A 14,318-nucleotide genomic window follows, 5' to 3' on the forward strand; every position below is an offset into this window, starting at 1 on the left:
ACGGGCGGAATCTTCAAGCATTCTGATCATTATATTCCTTATATAATATAATCACGCTTTTTCGTTCCTGAGGAAAAAAAAAAAATTAATAATTTAAAAATCATTAGAACACTTAAAGCTTTTTTGTAGCAAAGAGAATTATATTCACATTAGCGGGCGGAATCTTCAAGCTTTTTTGAGCAAAGAGAATTTATGGAGAGGAATCGGGTCTCTGGCCCGATCTTAGCCTTAACTTATGGTTATTATTGTCTGAACGAATTTGTACCGTCATTTGGGAAAATTTGATTTGATATGGTTTCCCATAGTTTTCATTATTCCGCATTTCTTAGTATTGGGTTTAATTCTTCCGGATTTCGAAGTGCATGTACATGGGCGACTCCAGAATTATGAAAGGTTTTAAAGATATTCCGCGTCCCCTTAATAATTGCGTATGCCGATTCCAACTTCGAAGAGAAATGAATTATCAATTTTTTTTTGACTCCAGCGTGTCAGTCTTGATGCAAGAACCAAAGGCATTTAGGATCTACGGCGACCAATAGGAACGACGAAGAATGCCATGTGGAATGTAAACAAAGTCGGAAATAACGCGGACGCGGCTGCCAGGGGACGCGTCAAAGCTACCGGGACCACTGCTTTCTGTCGGTGGGAGCCACAGGTTTCTGTTTCGTTTGTGTACCCTGGCCGAAGACATCATAAGTAAATCCCCCAGAATGTTTCGGGTCCGAGAGGCGCAGGCGTTTGACACAGGACGCTCTGTTGGCCTAGCAAAAACAATAGAAGACAAGCAGATAGGAAGAAGCTGCAGCGAGCGAGCTGTGAGCCGAGCTAGAGAGACAAAGCGATCCAGCCAGCCAGGCCGCCAGGATGTCGCAGGTTCGATCTGCTTACCGTTCCTTGGCTCAGCTGCGTGCTTCCCTTCTCGTTCGTAATATATGGCCCTGGCGTAACTTCAGCGCAAAAGTTCCCCGCCCCTGCATTGTCGACAAGCGCGGCAGCGACATTCTTCACGATCCCTGGTTCAACAAGGTAAATGCTTCTAAATTTTTTTAAATATTTTCCATTTGCATTTTCAGTCGATGAAGCGGGGCATTTTCTGCAAACTCCAAAGCTAATTCACACGATCTTGTTATTTGTTTGATTTAAATTGTTTATTTGGAGATCTGGTTGAAAAATGAGTTTAATGTCAGCTAAGCAGTCTTTTAAGAGTAGCTCATTTACATTTCCCCTTTGTATGATAAAAAAAGGTACGATAAATCTCCATTAAATAAATCATGGCCACTTCTCTGTGCCATATTTTGTGATGTATATTAACTTTATCGGTGGGCGACAGTGATAGGTCAGTCATTCTTGCGTGGGGAAGCAGCGGTAATTGTAACCTTACATTTTCTCGGTTCTATCAAATAATGTCATATTTCATTTCTTGCCAAACAGTTCTTTGACTAATCCTCCAAAGGCGTTAGCAAGGACAGCGGAACGAAGTTCCTCCAAATCACGCGTAGAAGTTATTAAAGAAGGCAGGGCTTAATTGCAATAACATGTCTTACAAACGTCAAAGATAAAGATAAATCGTGAACTTAAAATTTAATTATTATTATTATTATTTGTGTTTCACTTTTTTTTTTTATTATTTTTTAGAGAAGAAATGCTCTGAGCACTCCTCTTTTGGCACTTACCTATATTTAGTCACTGCTGGACGTCGGTAATATTTTAGAAAGCGTTAGGAAACTTTGCTGCACTGCGATTATAGGGTTAATGTTGTTGTAAATGTCAGACATCTAGATTTGTAGTGAGAATGCCAATTCTCGAAAGAGTAGATCTTTGAGAGTACAATCTGTGCTTCAATATTTGCGTTTCATAAGTAGACTCAAAATAGTATTTATAGTAATTCTTTCTGACCAGATAACAGTTCACACAACTAATGCAGGAGCATATGTTTATTGGAGGGTTTTACTTATGAGTTATTGGCTATTATTAGATATTTGATTTTAGGATGAAGATAACCAAAATTCTTGTGAACAGTAATAATTATTAATGAATAAAAGAGAACTGTAGTGATAATTCCAGATAACAATAGGATTTCAGGTATTTTAATAAGGAATGGATAACGATGAAGACAAGTTAAGTTCCATATATAAAGGGGTTGAGACGTGTTCTATCAGGATTAGAATAGATCTAACTTGCAAGGATGTACTGAGTGAAGTTGGGGTTTATGGAAGAGATTGCCTCAGTTAGTTTGATTGGATGGCCATGATAATTTCCTTATACATTCTTGGTTAAAATTATTTGATTTTATGGTTCTCTGTTTATTTGATTTATTATTTTTAGTCGTTATCTGCATTCACTGTTATTACAGTAGGTTTGAATTTATTAATTTAATAGGTTATAATAGAGAAAACAAGAAATTTGATTACGTGTTTTGTTTCAGGTATGTATTGCAGTCGTGCCATTATGATATATTCACCCTTAGGTAGTATATACATGAACATACTTTCCATATATTCACCCTTAGGTAGTATATACATGAACAGAATTTCCATATATTTTGTCTCTAATCGGAAGCTTTGAGTCATAAAATCAAACACTTCTGATTTCAAGTCAAGGCTGAGTTGACCCTCAAACGATTCCAACTAAGTCTGAGTTTTAAAACATTGGTGTGGAGTATGGTGACCAAAAATTTGTTACAAACATAGTGCCACTGATTGATCCCAATTTGCAGGAATGTATGTAAGAGCCAATAGGAGACCAGAAGGAAGCATTGACCAACACCTTATAATTGGAATAAGAAAATTGGGAAAAAGGAAATGAGGAAAAAAAAGAAAATCCATGGCTATGAAAGAGCCTTGTTTTTCACAAAACGTAAATAAATACAAGGTATATACCTTGGTGATTGGTTTATGTAGCAATGAGATTTAAACCAGTATTTATGCAATGTCTTATATGAATTTGGCTGATAACCTGCATCCAAATCCATATGAGTCAGGTTAGACTGCTGGATGCAATATGGACATGGAGTGCATGTATCTAATAAATTCTTGGTTACTTTGAATTCGGTGCTTTATGTAAAAATGTAGTAGGATGCTTTCCTTGTAATTTATCATATATTATTGTGAAGGCCATGGTATTGTGCATGACGAGAGCTAGTACATTCTTCTAGAAAGATGATAAGTGGTATATACTTACTTGATGAAAGAAGAAAAGTACAATAGAGTTATGCTTTCAATGCACATCTTTTTTTGAAGTAAAATTTTCCTATTCCTTCAGATCACCGTTATACATCAGAATGTCTTGAAATCTGTCCTGGCCTGCCACTAGGGAAACCAGACCAGGCACAGAATTTCAGTTTCGTCGAGCCATACAAAAAATTTACAGAGAGCATACCAAAATTCAAGCAAGTTTGTCTGGAATTCATGGCCTTTAGGGTGGTTCTTTAACAGAAAAACAAAAAAACTAAGACTAAGAAGTGAAAAAGCAGATGATGTATAAACCATTCAAGATATTCAGAATCCAAGGCTTCAACAGGGATGAGTTCCTTGTTACCTCCTAGAGAGCAACCTGGATCAAGGGATAGGCCGAGGTGGACCTCAATTTTCCTGAGTCCGCTGTCCATGGAAGGAACCAATATCTGCAAATCATCCAGTTGGAGAAGAATCTCTTCTCTGGCAGTGTTCCTATCCACCAACACCCTACCTAACAACAATTTTAGCTGCTAGTAATGATCTACTGTGTGCATGTAGTGATTGTGTTGACCTCAGGAGTGGCTTGTGTCCAGAACCCAACTTGCTACTTCTGCGAGCACCTCAGAGTCCGTTATGCAACGTTGTCCGTCCACCGTGTCTTGCTTTGCTTGGGCAATTTCTTCTTGAATGCTTGGCAAAGTGAATTCGCTATACCGAGCAGCTGAGCTCTCTGTATGATGCTGGGCTCTGGAACCTTTGAGCTCATGGTAATATGCTACGCCTTGACGTACTTGGGCCCACTGTCTTGGCATGGCGACCCCTGATGAGAGAATCCTTACATGAACAAGGAAAGGGGGCAATGAAGAGTTGATAACCACCAGGGAAAGGGCTGCAAGGAGAGAATTACAGGAGTACATGAGGCGGGCTAAACTAAAATGCAAGTAGATGCACTAGCAGAGAAGAAAAGGTTCAAGAACGAGAGGAGCCAGTGAGGGAGGATTCAACATGAAAGTAGGTGAGGACGAGGTAATGATAATGGTATAGGCTCTAATAAACCATGGATTCTGGCTTGACACCACCTTACCAGCAGGAAAGTCCAACACCCTTGTCAAAGAGGACAATAAACTTCCACACACAGTTGGTAATGCATCTTCCTCATGCACAGGGAGATGGTGTTGTGTGCCATAATAATTAACCAACTCATGCCTACACCAATGTGCAGTGTGAGAGCTGCCTCATTTACAACAATAAGCAACCAAGTAGGGGGTGAATTAGCAAACCAATATCTCTGCAAATGCCGAGATAGATCTTGCATTGAAACGAACTAGGGAGACATGAACGACGGGATAATTCCTGAGTTAATGCCCATAACCACACTGATGTGATGTGTGGTGTGATGTCATTGGGGGGTGGCAATGCCACATCTCCCTCCTCTTGTAGTTGGTGGGATGACGACATTGTGCCCACCCCCATCTGTCCAGTGCCTATCACCCCATCCAAGGAATGAGAATCCTTTAGGGCCAAATCCATACAGCGCTGCTTGAGAGGCAATTCTGAGAACTAGTGCCATAAGGCTGGGATCGAGGTGGGTTGGTCTTTGCATCCCTTGTTAGCTAGATGGTTTGCCATCTTGTCACCTGTTCAACGAACATGCAAAGTAATGATGACTTATATGGATTTAAGGAGAGTGGTTACCTTGCCCAAGGTGCTCGCCAAACACTAGCTATGACACACTTTGCTTGGGGGGATCCATTAAGAATTTTGGTGAACATGTTGACAACCATCGGGGAATCACCTTCCACCACTAGTTTTTAATAGCCCAAGGAATAAGCTATGTGGAGGCCACCTTCTAACGCTTTTAATTCTGTTGCATTATTGCTAGAGATGCCTAGAGAACTCGAAAAGATGTATAGGAAGGAACCTTGATGGTCATGAAAAGCTCCACTATATCCTACAAGACCTGGATTGCCCATGGAGGTACCATCAAAATTTAGTTTAAAGAAATTTGGAGGATGGGGCTGCTAAGAGGTGGCACTGGGTCGATAGGGGAGGGGAATGGTCAGAGGGGAGAGGGAATGCCAAGGTGGATATGCTGGTCATGGAGGATAGAGAGCACCTGCCTGTGACCCCCCTGGTATACTCCCCTTGATTTTTGTAATGTAATTGTACTCTGATTATAAATGATTATAGATTTATTTGAATGGCTTGAACAGTGGGACCACAGATCCACGATTTGAGGGGAAAAAGGAAGAACCTGAGAGGTGTTAGCTGGTACCACTGCTTAATCAAATTAGTAGCTAGCAAGAGCGATCTTTAAGAATGTTCCATTAGGAACATGAAGAGACACACAAGAAAAATGCTAAAAAGTCCTTCGAACAACAAAAGAGGGGTTCTCTTTTGGAATGAAATAAATTGGATGAAGGACAAAGTGGGATTCTTAGGTTGATAAACCACTCTTAGAGTGCTTGCCACAATTGATAAACCACCCAGAAATGTAGATTCCTGCAGTGCTTGCCACAACTGATAAACCACCTAGAAATGTAAATTCCTGCAGTGCTTGCCATAACTAATAAACCATTTGTAACGTAAATTTCCATACTCCTAGTGCTGACCATGAATTCCAACTGAGTTTGCTTGAAAAAACTCCTTGGACCATGGATTTGGCTTGGGGGTGACTACTGCAAGAAATATAGGCTGCAACTAGTCTAAGGTTGGGTGGAAAATCGAAATCCTACCTTCAACTTCAACCATTGTCATATTTCAGATGAGTGTTATTAACTATGAGTTACGAACATGATGATTAGTTCTTTATTGAATTGATGTATAACTCTGCGATAATCTTGCATAGTTGTAGGAAAATGTCGCATAAAATTAATATGCTAAAATGCCTTGATTGTTCTATGGATTAAATTGGAAATCTACCTTAAGGCTGTAAGAAAGATGATTTGATTTTTTGTGCAAGTTAATATGTTGCATGTGGACATGCAGGGCTCTGTGATTACAATTGCTCACATTTCTGCTATAACTTTTCTTCCAGGAAGTTCCAGAAGTTGAAACTTGGACCATAGTGAGGGAAAATCCCGCCTATCATTTTGTCAACTTTTAGATCTTGGGCAATGTTGCACGAAGCGGGGACGCGGAAGCGTCATTTTCCAAAAATCTAGGAAGCGAAGTGTTTGCTATATATATATATTTATATTTTTTTGCATTTATACTCAAAACAAACATCCCAAATACCAAATTAGTTGTATAAGACATGAAAACATGCATATTTTTGCATAAATCAAGATAAATATAGCATCCATTGTACATTAATGATTAATTATTCGAGCATCAACCATTTAGATGCATCAACCATCTAGAATCTATATTCTTCTCCTCTTGTCTAGCCTTTTCCTCTACCTCGATTGTCTAGGGATATTCGTCAACATTGCGCAATTTTGATCAAACTACCTAATTCAAGACTTAAAATATGGTAGAAAAAGCTTAACATGTTTGATCAATGATTTTGACTTGATTGAAAGGTAATTTTTTGCTAAGGGCGTGACAAAGGAGTTCAACAATTAACACCACCAACACTAGGGTACATATAGGGCTTGGTGCTCTTGATTAAATGCTAATCGCATACCTTCATACTTGATATAATCTAATTAAATGGCACAATCCCATTGATCCTGAATTCCTGAAAACTGTTAAGTCTGCTGAATTTTGAATAGGATATGAAATTCTATTTTCTCCATATGTAGTCCAATGAGGCTGGAACCACTCTCAAACATCCTGAGTCATTTCATGGTAATGTTAAAAATTTAAGTAAAAGGATGAAAATGAAAAATAAAGGAGAATGTCACTTTTACTTCAAGAATTTAACATTACCATGAGGGAGCATGTGCTATATTTATATTTTTTTTGCCTTCATTCCTCACCCTAACCCAAGGTGGACCCACCTCCAACAAGCAAATTCACCAAAAAAAAAGAAAAAGAAAAACCGATTTTCTTAGGCCACGCGGCACACTTTTCCGAAGTGCGTACGGAATCGTACGGGAACGATTCGGCCTCCGAAGTGCCGTACGAAATGGAGGGACGCTTCCGGAATTTCCAGGAAGCATCATTATCAGTTCGAAACTCGTTTCGGAATTTCGGAAACGCGTTTCGGGAGGCGCTTCCTGGACGCATCTGTACGGACCGCGCTTTGGGGGTTAGATCCGGGGGGGGGGACATTTCCTGCAACATTGATCTTGGGTCTTGATATTTTAGGAGATATGATAAGAGGAATTCGAGCTTCTTAAATTCTCCTAAAATTGTGCTTCAAACAGGTCATGTTGGCATTTATGCCATAACTTTCTTCTGGGAGGTTCCAAATGCTGAAACTTGGACCATAGTGACCCGCTGATCATTTAGTTCAACTTTCAAATCTTGGGTTGCGATATTTTAGGAGATATGATTAGAGGAAGTCAAGCTTCCTAAATGCTCCTAAAATCGTGCTTCAAACATGTCATGTTGGCATTTCTGCTATAACTTTTCTTCTACGAGGTTCCAGAACTGAAACTTGGACCATAGCGAGGGGAAATCCTGCTGATGCTCTGTTTCCAGTTTTCAGATTTTGGGTTGCGATATTTTAGAATATATGATCAGAGGAAGTCAGGCTTCCTGAATGCTCCTAAAATCGTGCTTCAAACTGGTCATGTTAGCATTTCTGCAATGACTTTTCATTTGGGAGGTTCTAGAGGTTGAAGTATGAACCATAGTGAGGGGAACTCCCATTGATCCTTTGGTTCAATTTTTAGAACTTGGACTGCGATAATTTAGGAGATATTCCCTGGAGAATTTGCTATATTAGTTTGCGCACAGAGTGCTTGAAGAAATGCTTAAGTGATTTAATGATTCATTGCATACAAACTATTTGATGAAATGTCCCAATGAAAATGTTGTTGTGTAGATAGGGATAGTATTGTTGTAGCTGCTATATGCCTCTTTGCATGTGAAGAATTTGCTATATTAGTTTGCATGCAAAGTGTTTGAATAAATGCTTAAATGGTTTAATGATTCATTGGATACAAACTATTTGATGAAATGCCCCAATGAAAATGTTGTTTTGTGGATGACCATAATAGTATTGTATGATAGTATTGTTGTAGCTGATATATTCTTATTTGCATGCAAAGAATTTGAAGAAATGTGTTAAAGGTGTTTTATTATAATTTGCATACAAACTATTTGATAAAATACTTCAAAGACAAAAATCAAAAGTTGCATGATTGAGTGGTATATTTTAGTTAGTATGTTACAAGTGGAATTAGAGCAATGTTTCTGATTTGATTTCATACAAAATGTATACAAGAAAAATACTACTCAATTGGTTATATACAAAGTATTTGAAGAAAGGTTTACATGTAAAGTGTTTGACAAAATGTATGAGAGATGAAAATTAGGTTTTTACAAGTGTGGTTACAATAAATTTAATAGGGGTATGTGAAAAAGTGGTATCAGAGCTTATTGTCAAGCTAGTAAAAGAAAACTTTTTTTTGGGTACCTCGTAACCTCTATAAGTTGTGAGGGCACTTGGTATGTTACAAAGTGGTATCAGAGTTTCCAAGTTCAGCGCTTGGACTAGATGGGCTCTAGGATAGGTGAAATGAAAAGCAAAGGTGCTATACTGGAGCTTTGGAGATTAAAATTTCGAATTCTGTGTTATTTTAAAATAATGATTGTTTGTTGGGTGCAAGTGTTTGTTGTTTGTTGAATTTCGCTAGTGATTGTGTACTACATGCATATGTGTTTATGTGAAATTATTTTGCTGTATATACGAATACACTGATGTTACTTAAAGATTGATTTGAGTTGATGCAGCAAGATAAACATGCATAATGCTGACTAGATTCCCTAGAGCAGCCCAACAAGATTGCAAAAGTTCATGACTAAATGATGCAGTCAAAATTATGAGGGGGAATCTCTTAACTTATTTCTTGCTAGTTTACACTTTTCTTAGATGTTTTGAGAAGTTGTCATAAGTTGATGAATAATAGCATAAGCATGATAAAATGTAAAATATGAAATAGTTTAGAGATGCATGTCCATCAAATAGATATTAAATAATGATATGCCAATTGCATGAAGGTATGCTAGGTGCATACAATAATGGATGTGCAAGCTTAAAGACTCTGAGTAGTTTGTTGTCATAACATGATTTAGATGACTAATAGTGGTTAATGATAAACATGTAACCAAGAGTAGGTTGACAACACAATTGGGAAGCCAATGAAAGTGTTGCATGTAGTCTTGGGGAACCAAGGCTATGGAAAATAAGGTGTTGATTAGACCTTAGCAAAGGTGACATGTATGCTTGTTGATATGCATGTTGTGACAATGTGGTGAGTACATTAATATGAGATTTGCTCCTAGTAAGTGGTCTTCTCCAACACAATTGGGAAGCCAATGAAAGTGCTGCATGTAGTCTTGGGGAACCAAGGCCATGGAAAATAAGGTGTTGATTAGACCTTGGCAAAGGTGACACGTATGCTTGTTGATATGCATGTTGTGACAATGTGGTGAGTACATTAATATGAGATTTGCTACTAGTAAGTGGTCTTCTCCAAATGAGTGTTCTAAAAATTATTGATTATGATTCTTGAACTTTATGCACACTTAAAGTATTGATGGAATGCTTGATTAGGTGCATGATATGAGTATGTGCTTATGATATTGCATGAAGGAATGATCATGTTTTAAGACAATTGTACTAATACAATGTGTTGAGACAATTGATATGCACGAGTGCAAGTGGGTGCTAGTTGTAGCACTGTGGCTGATGACTATGTGTTGATTGTAAATTGTCATGGCTACTAGGTGCTAGTTGTAGCACTATGGCTGATGACTATGTGCTGATTGCAGACTATGTCATGGCTACTAACCTTGGTAAAAGGTTGATTTCAAAATTTGATGATGCTAGTCTTGGTAAAAGGTTGATTTCCAATCTTGTGATAACATGGTTATAAACATGCTGATATGTATTCTTGATTCTTGGAACATGTGACTGACATGAATTCTAGATGTGTGAACAACTACAGATCAACATGCTTGGTATTAGCATGGCAAGGTAACAACTGATTTGTTTATGTTGATATAACTAACAATTGGGTGTGTGTGACAACACATAAGAAGACTCAATTGCAGCAAGAAGTAAAAGCATAGACAATGGTATGGTGCAGCATAACATGGACCAAGTCCATCATGAACAAGAAAGGGGAAGTTACCCTAAAGCGCAGATCCCTCCAGGAGCTATTTCGAAGGATGTCAAAATTTTAAGGCTGCCATAAAACCTTGGAGAAGACTGAAACTCATGACATTGAGTTATTGTGGGTTAATTTTGGGTACCTCGTAACCTCTATAATTCATTAAGGGAAATGGGTATGTTACATTGCCCTTGGGCATGCCAATCTTGCAGGGTCTAGGCTTAAGCAACTATTGATTCTCAAATGTTGTGTCTTATTAAGGTCTAATGTTCGCCTAGCGACAGGTATTGGTTGAGAAAAATACATCAGTTTCTCTCTTTCCAAATTGCCTTGAAATAGAAAGCTTGCTAGAAGTATCTAGATCCTGTTGAGGATGGGATTTTGGAATGGGATAACACACTAGTGCCCCATGGTGAGGGACACAATTGATTGAACTTGATCTGAATGAAGCATATAACATTCCAAAGACATCCATATGTAGAGGGTGTATGAGCATGATTAAATAGGTACTCTGAATTTTCAGTTGCATGTCTACATAGATAACAGATTGAGGGTCCTGAGTAAATTTGAGATTGTAGCTTGCCCCACGTGAGATTTTTTCCTTGAGCTAGGAGCCAAAGAAAAAGAGATATTTTGGCCACAATTTCTATTCCAGATGACTTTCCATATAGGCGCTTTGGGGTGATCCTGGAATCCTATCGCTAGACCATAGGCTTCTTTAAGAGAGAAAGACCCGTTGGTGCTATATCTCTAGTGGAGCTTGTCGTGCTGGTTGGAGATAGAAATGTATTGGGCTTTGATTGCTTGCTAAAACGATGACCAATTTTCCTCATTGGACATTGGAAGGGAAACTTTCGGGGGCAACCATTGTCTCCATTGGTAGGAATCATCGATTCCACTCCAATAGTTTGCCACTTTAATGTGACCCAGGCTTGTCATTTGTCTTTAGAGCTCTGCCAAGTCAAACTTGTCCTGCAACTTCGGGAGCTGCTGCCACGAGTCTTCCCAAAAGAATGTCGTTTTCCCATTGTAGACATCCCAAAAATAGTGCTATTAAATTATGTACTTCCCTTGCCTTTCAAGATTGCATATGGAGGAATCTACTTGATTGAAAGAAGTACGATTGAAAGGGATGTGTCCAAAGTATTTACTGTTCCTATTATGCTTCCAAAGATCTCATCCACCTTCCAGCCAACACCACTAGAGTTTGGCTCCTAAAACCGTGGTGAGAGTAGTTGGATCTCGTAGGCCAAGTTCACCTTGCAATTTGGATTTCGTATTTTTTTTAAAGCTACCAAGGCCCACTTATTTTCTAGCTTGGCTTCTACCTAGAGAAAAGAATGTTATAAACCATGAATTGAGTTTAGAGTAGAAGATGGGGTCGTGAGAGCCAAAAAACAGTTGAGAGGAAGGGCTTGTAGAATTGATTTGAGGAGGACGATTATGTTGGCTAGATTAAGAGACCTGAATGTCCAACTCGCCAGGTTACTGGCGAAGTTGCTTAGCAAGTCCGACCACAAAAAGCAGAGCACTAAGGTACTTAGATGGAAGTTTGTTTTTCTGAAATCTCATCAATCTAGCAATGTGTTTATGCATGGCCAAGGGGGTATTGGAAACGAAAACTTGAGATTCTGAATTATTGATTTCCATGCTTGAGGCTTGTGAGAAATTGTTTGTAGCTTGTAGAATGCCCCAGGCTTCTTGAACAGTCGATATGCCCATGCTCATAGTATCATCTTCGAATTACTAATGAGTAATGGGGAGGTCTTCTGCAAAGAGTTGAAGCCCATTTGCCGAGACACTGTTGCTTTAAAGGCCCGCCCCATACCTTCGGTAGCAAGGATGAAAAGGAAGGGGGATAGGGGTTCCCCCCTGCGAATTCCACAAGAAGGGGATAACGAGTTAGAAGGCAATCTGTTGAGAAGAATGGAGAAGAAGGCTAAGGAAATGAGGGATTTAATCTAAGAGATCCATTAATGAGAAAATCCAAAAGCTAAAAGGACTTGAAAAAGATGGGACTAGTTTAACTTGTCATACACTTTAGAGAGGTCCAATGTAAGAAGCATACTTGGAGTTTTTGAGACTTTCAAAGAGTGGATAATCTTGTGCACCACCATGATGATGTCAAGGATTTGTCTACTGTTTATGTATCCTGTTTGTTTTGGCGAGATTAGGGAGGGGAGAAGAGGCTTGAGCCGATTGGCGATGATCTTCAAAATGACTTTGTAAACTACCTTACAAAGTGCTAAGGGTCGAAATCCACTAGGCTCCTTCGCTTTAACCTTTTTTGGGACCAGGGCGATAAAAGTCATGTTTAAGGTTGGGAGAATTGAGTGAGATTTGCGAGATTCCTCCATTGTAGCTTGCAGATCCTCGCTGCCGGTTGGCCAACAAGCCTAGAAAATGTCTATAGTGAAGCCGTTAGGTCCCGAAGCTTTGTTCTTAGGCATGGACTTTACCACTGCTTCAACCTCCTCTATGGTGATAGCTCACATTAGAGCTTTGTTCTGATCCTCAGAAACAAGGGGAAGGATATGTTGGATGATTCATTGAGTGGTGACCTCTTGATGCATTTGAGGCTCCAAAGGAAGATCTTTATAAAAGCATACTAATTCTTGTTCCATGTCCCCATGATTGTGGAGCTTGTCTCAAACCCTAGTTTTCCACTTTTAAAACCCTAGCAATCACTTTATGAGGGGATAAAATCAAGAAAAAAGTTGTCTAGGCGGTTCTCAAGGGATGTCCAAGAATCTCCCATCAAAACATACAATATTTCACCAAAATTTCTTATAAAGAAATGCAATTGAACAAGAACGTATAAAACCCTAGCAAATATATTGCATGCAATAACCATTAAAAGACATTCAACAAAAATACTCACAAGATATCCATCAACAATCCTTCATTATCCCAAAGTGACGTCTCTACAACAAGGACTAGTCTCCAATAGCAAAAATATCCACAAAGATCACATCTCCACAAGAGTAATAGGCCACAAGAGCTAGGCCGAAATCTCTAAGGAGGCCCAAATAGTCCACAAAATGATGATGAGAATGAGATATGAGGTGACCTCTATTTATATGAGGTCTACCTCACCTAATTTTAGCCTAACAAGCCCCTAAACAAGTTTGACAATGAGTAAAACGTAAAATAATCTTGGGTTATAAGACAACCAACTAGCTTAATGAAAAATTATGCCTAAAAAACCCACGCATGTGAGTCCTAAGCCTCAAAATGATGATGTCATGCCCTTTTTGGGCTCCAAGTGTCATATCATGGTGAGATGAAAGCTATAAATGTGTCTGTGTCAAGATCATCCATCATTTGAGGAGTGTTCCTCAAATCAACCTCAAAGCAGCTCCAGGGGTGCTAGGTCCAACTGGGGTGTCGCCATGTCATATCCATGGGTTTCCAACAGTCAACACAATGCCTCCTCTTTCCAGCGTTGGGGCCCCATCAGGTGCAACAAGCCCTCCCTGGTACTCTGATGGAAGACCATCCTTATTTAGGCTCTGAATCATGACCTGCCCATCAGATAGTGTTAAGGCTAGCCTAGGGGCATCCTGAGTCCAGTGGTGCAATCATCAAGAATCCTCTATGTTGGGTCAAAGAAGAACAATTTCCTGTGTCTTGGGGGTACTATGGGGCATGCATCATCTACTCAAGTTATCATATTTCCCAGAGTGGGAACACTGCATCTGTTAAGTCATCATCCTCGCTGAAATCCCTGTGTACTTGTGGAGTGGGTTCCCTTAAGGCTTAGGCTGTTGTGGACCACCTGACAAAAGCCAACTTAAAATCTAGTGAAAGTGACCATTCTAGAGACTAAGATCATATGAGTATTTAAGTGGACCAAACTTGTATGTTAAGGGCATGTTAATACTTCAAACTGGGATTGCCTTCCGATATCTAA

The 14,318-nt window shown here is 39.2% G+C and overlaps 1 protein-coding gene across 1 annotated transcript in view; it reads left to right on the forward strand.

Annotated features, from left to right (window-relative positions):
* The first annotated feature begins 687 nt into the window (after positions 1-687).
* NAD-ME2 (NAD-dependent malic enzyme 2) overlaps positions 688-14,318 on the forward strand; it is a 177,292-nt gene continuing 163,661 nt past the window's right edge. The window contains exon 1 of the mRNA XM_089445877.1: positions 688-1,026. Coding sequence (XP_089302003.1) covers positions 865-1,026 — 162 coding nt within the window. The 5' untranslated portion in view covers positions 688-864. The remainder of the gene's footprint in view (positions 1,027-14,318) is intronic.

Source organism: Pinus tabuliformis, chromosome 9, assembly GCF_031772625.1.
Source record: "Pinus tabuliformis cultivar Carrire ecotype Pingquan chromosome 9, CPIR1, whole genome shotgun sequence".
NCBI lineage: Eukaryota > Viridiplantae > Streptophyta > Pinopsida > Pinales > Pinaceae > Pinus > Pinus tabuliformis.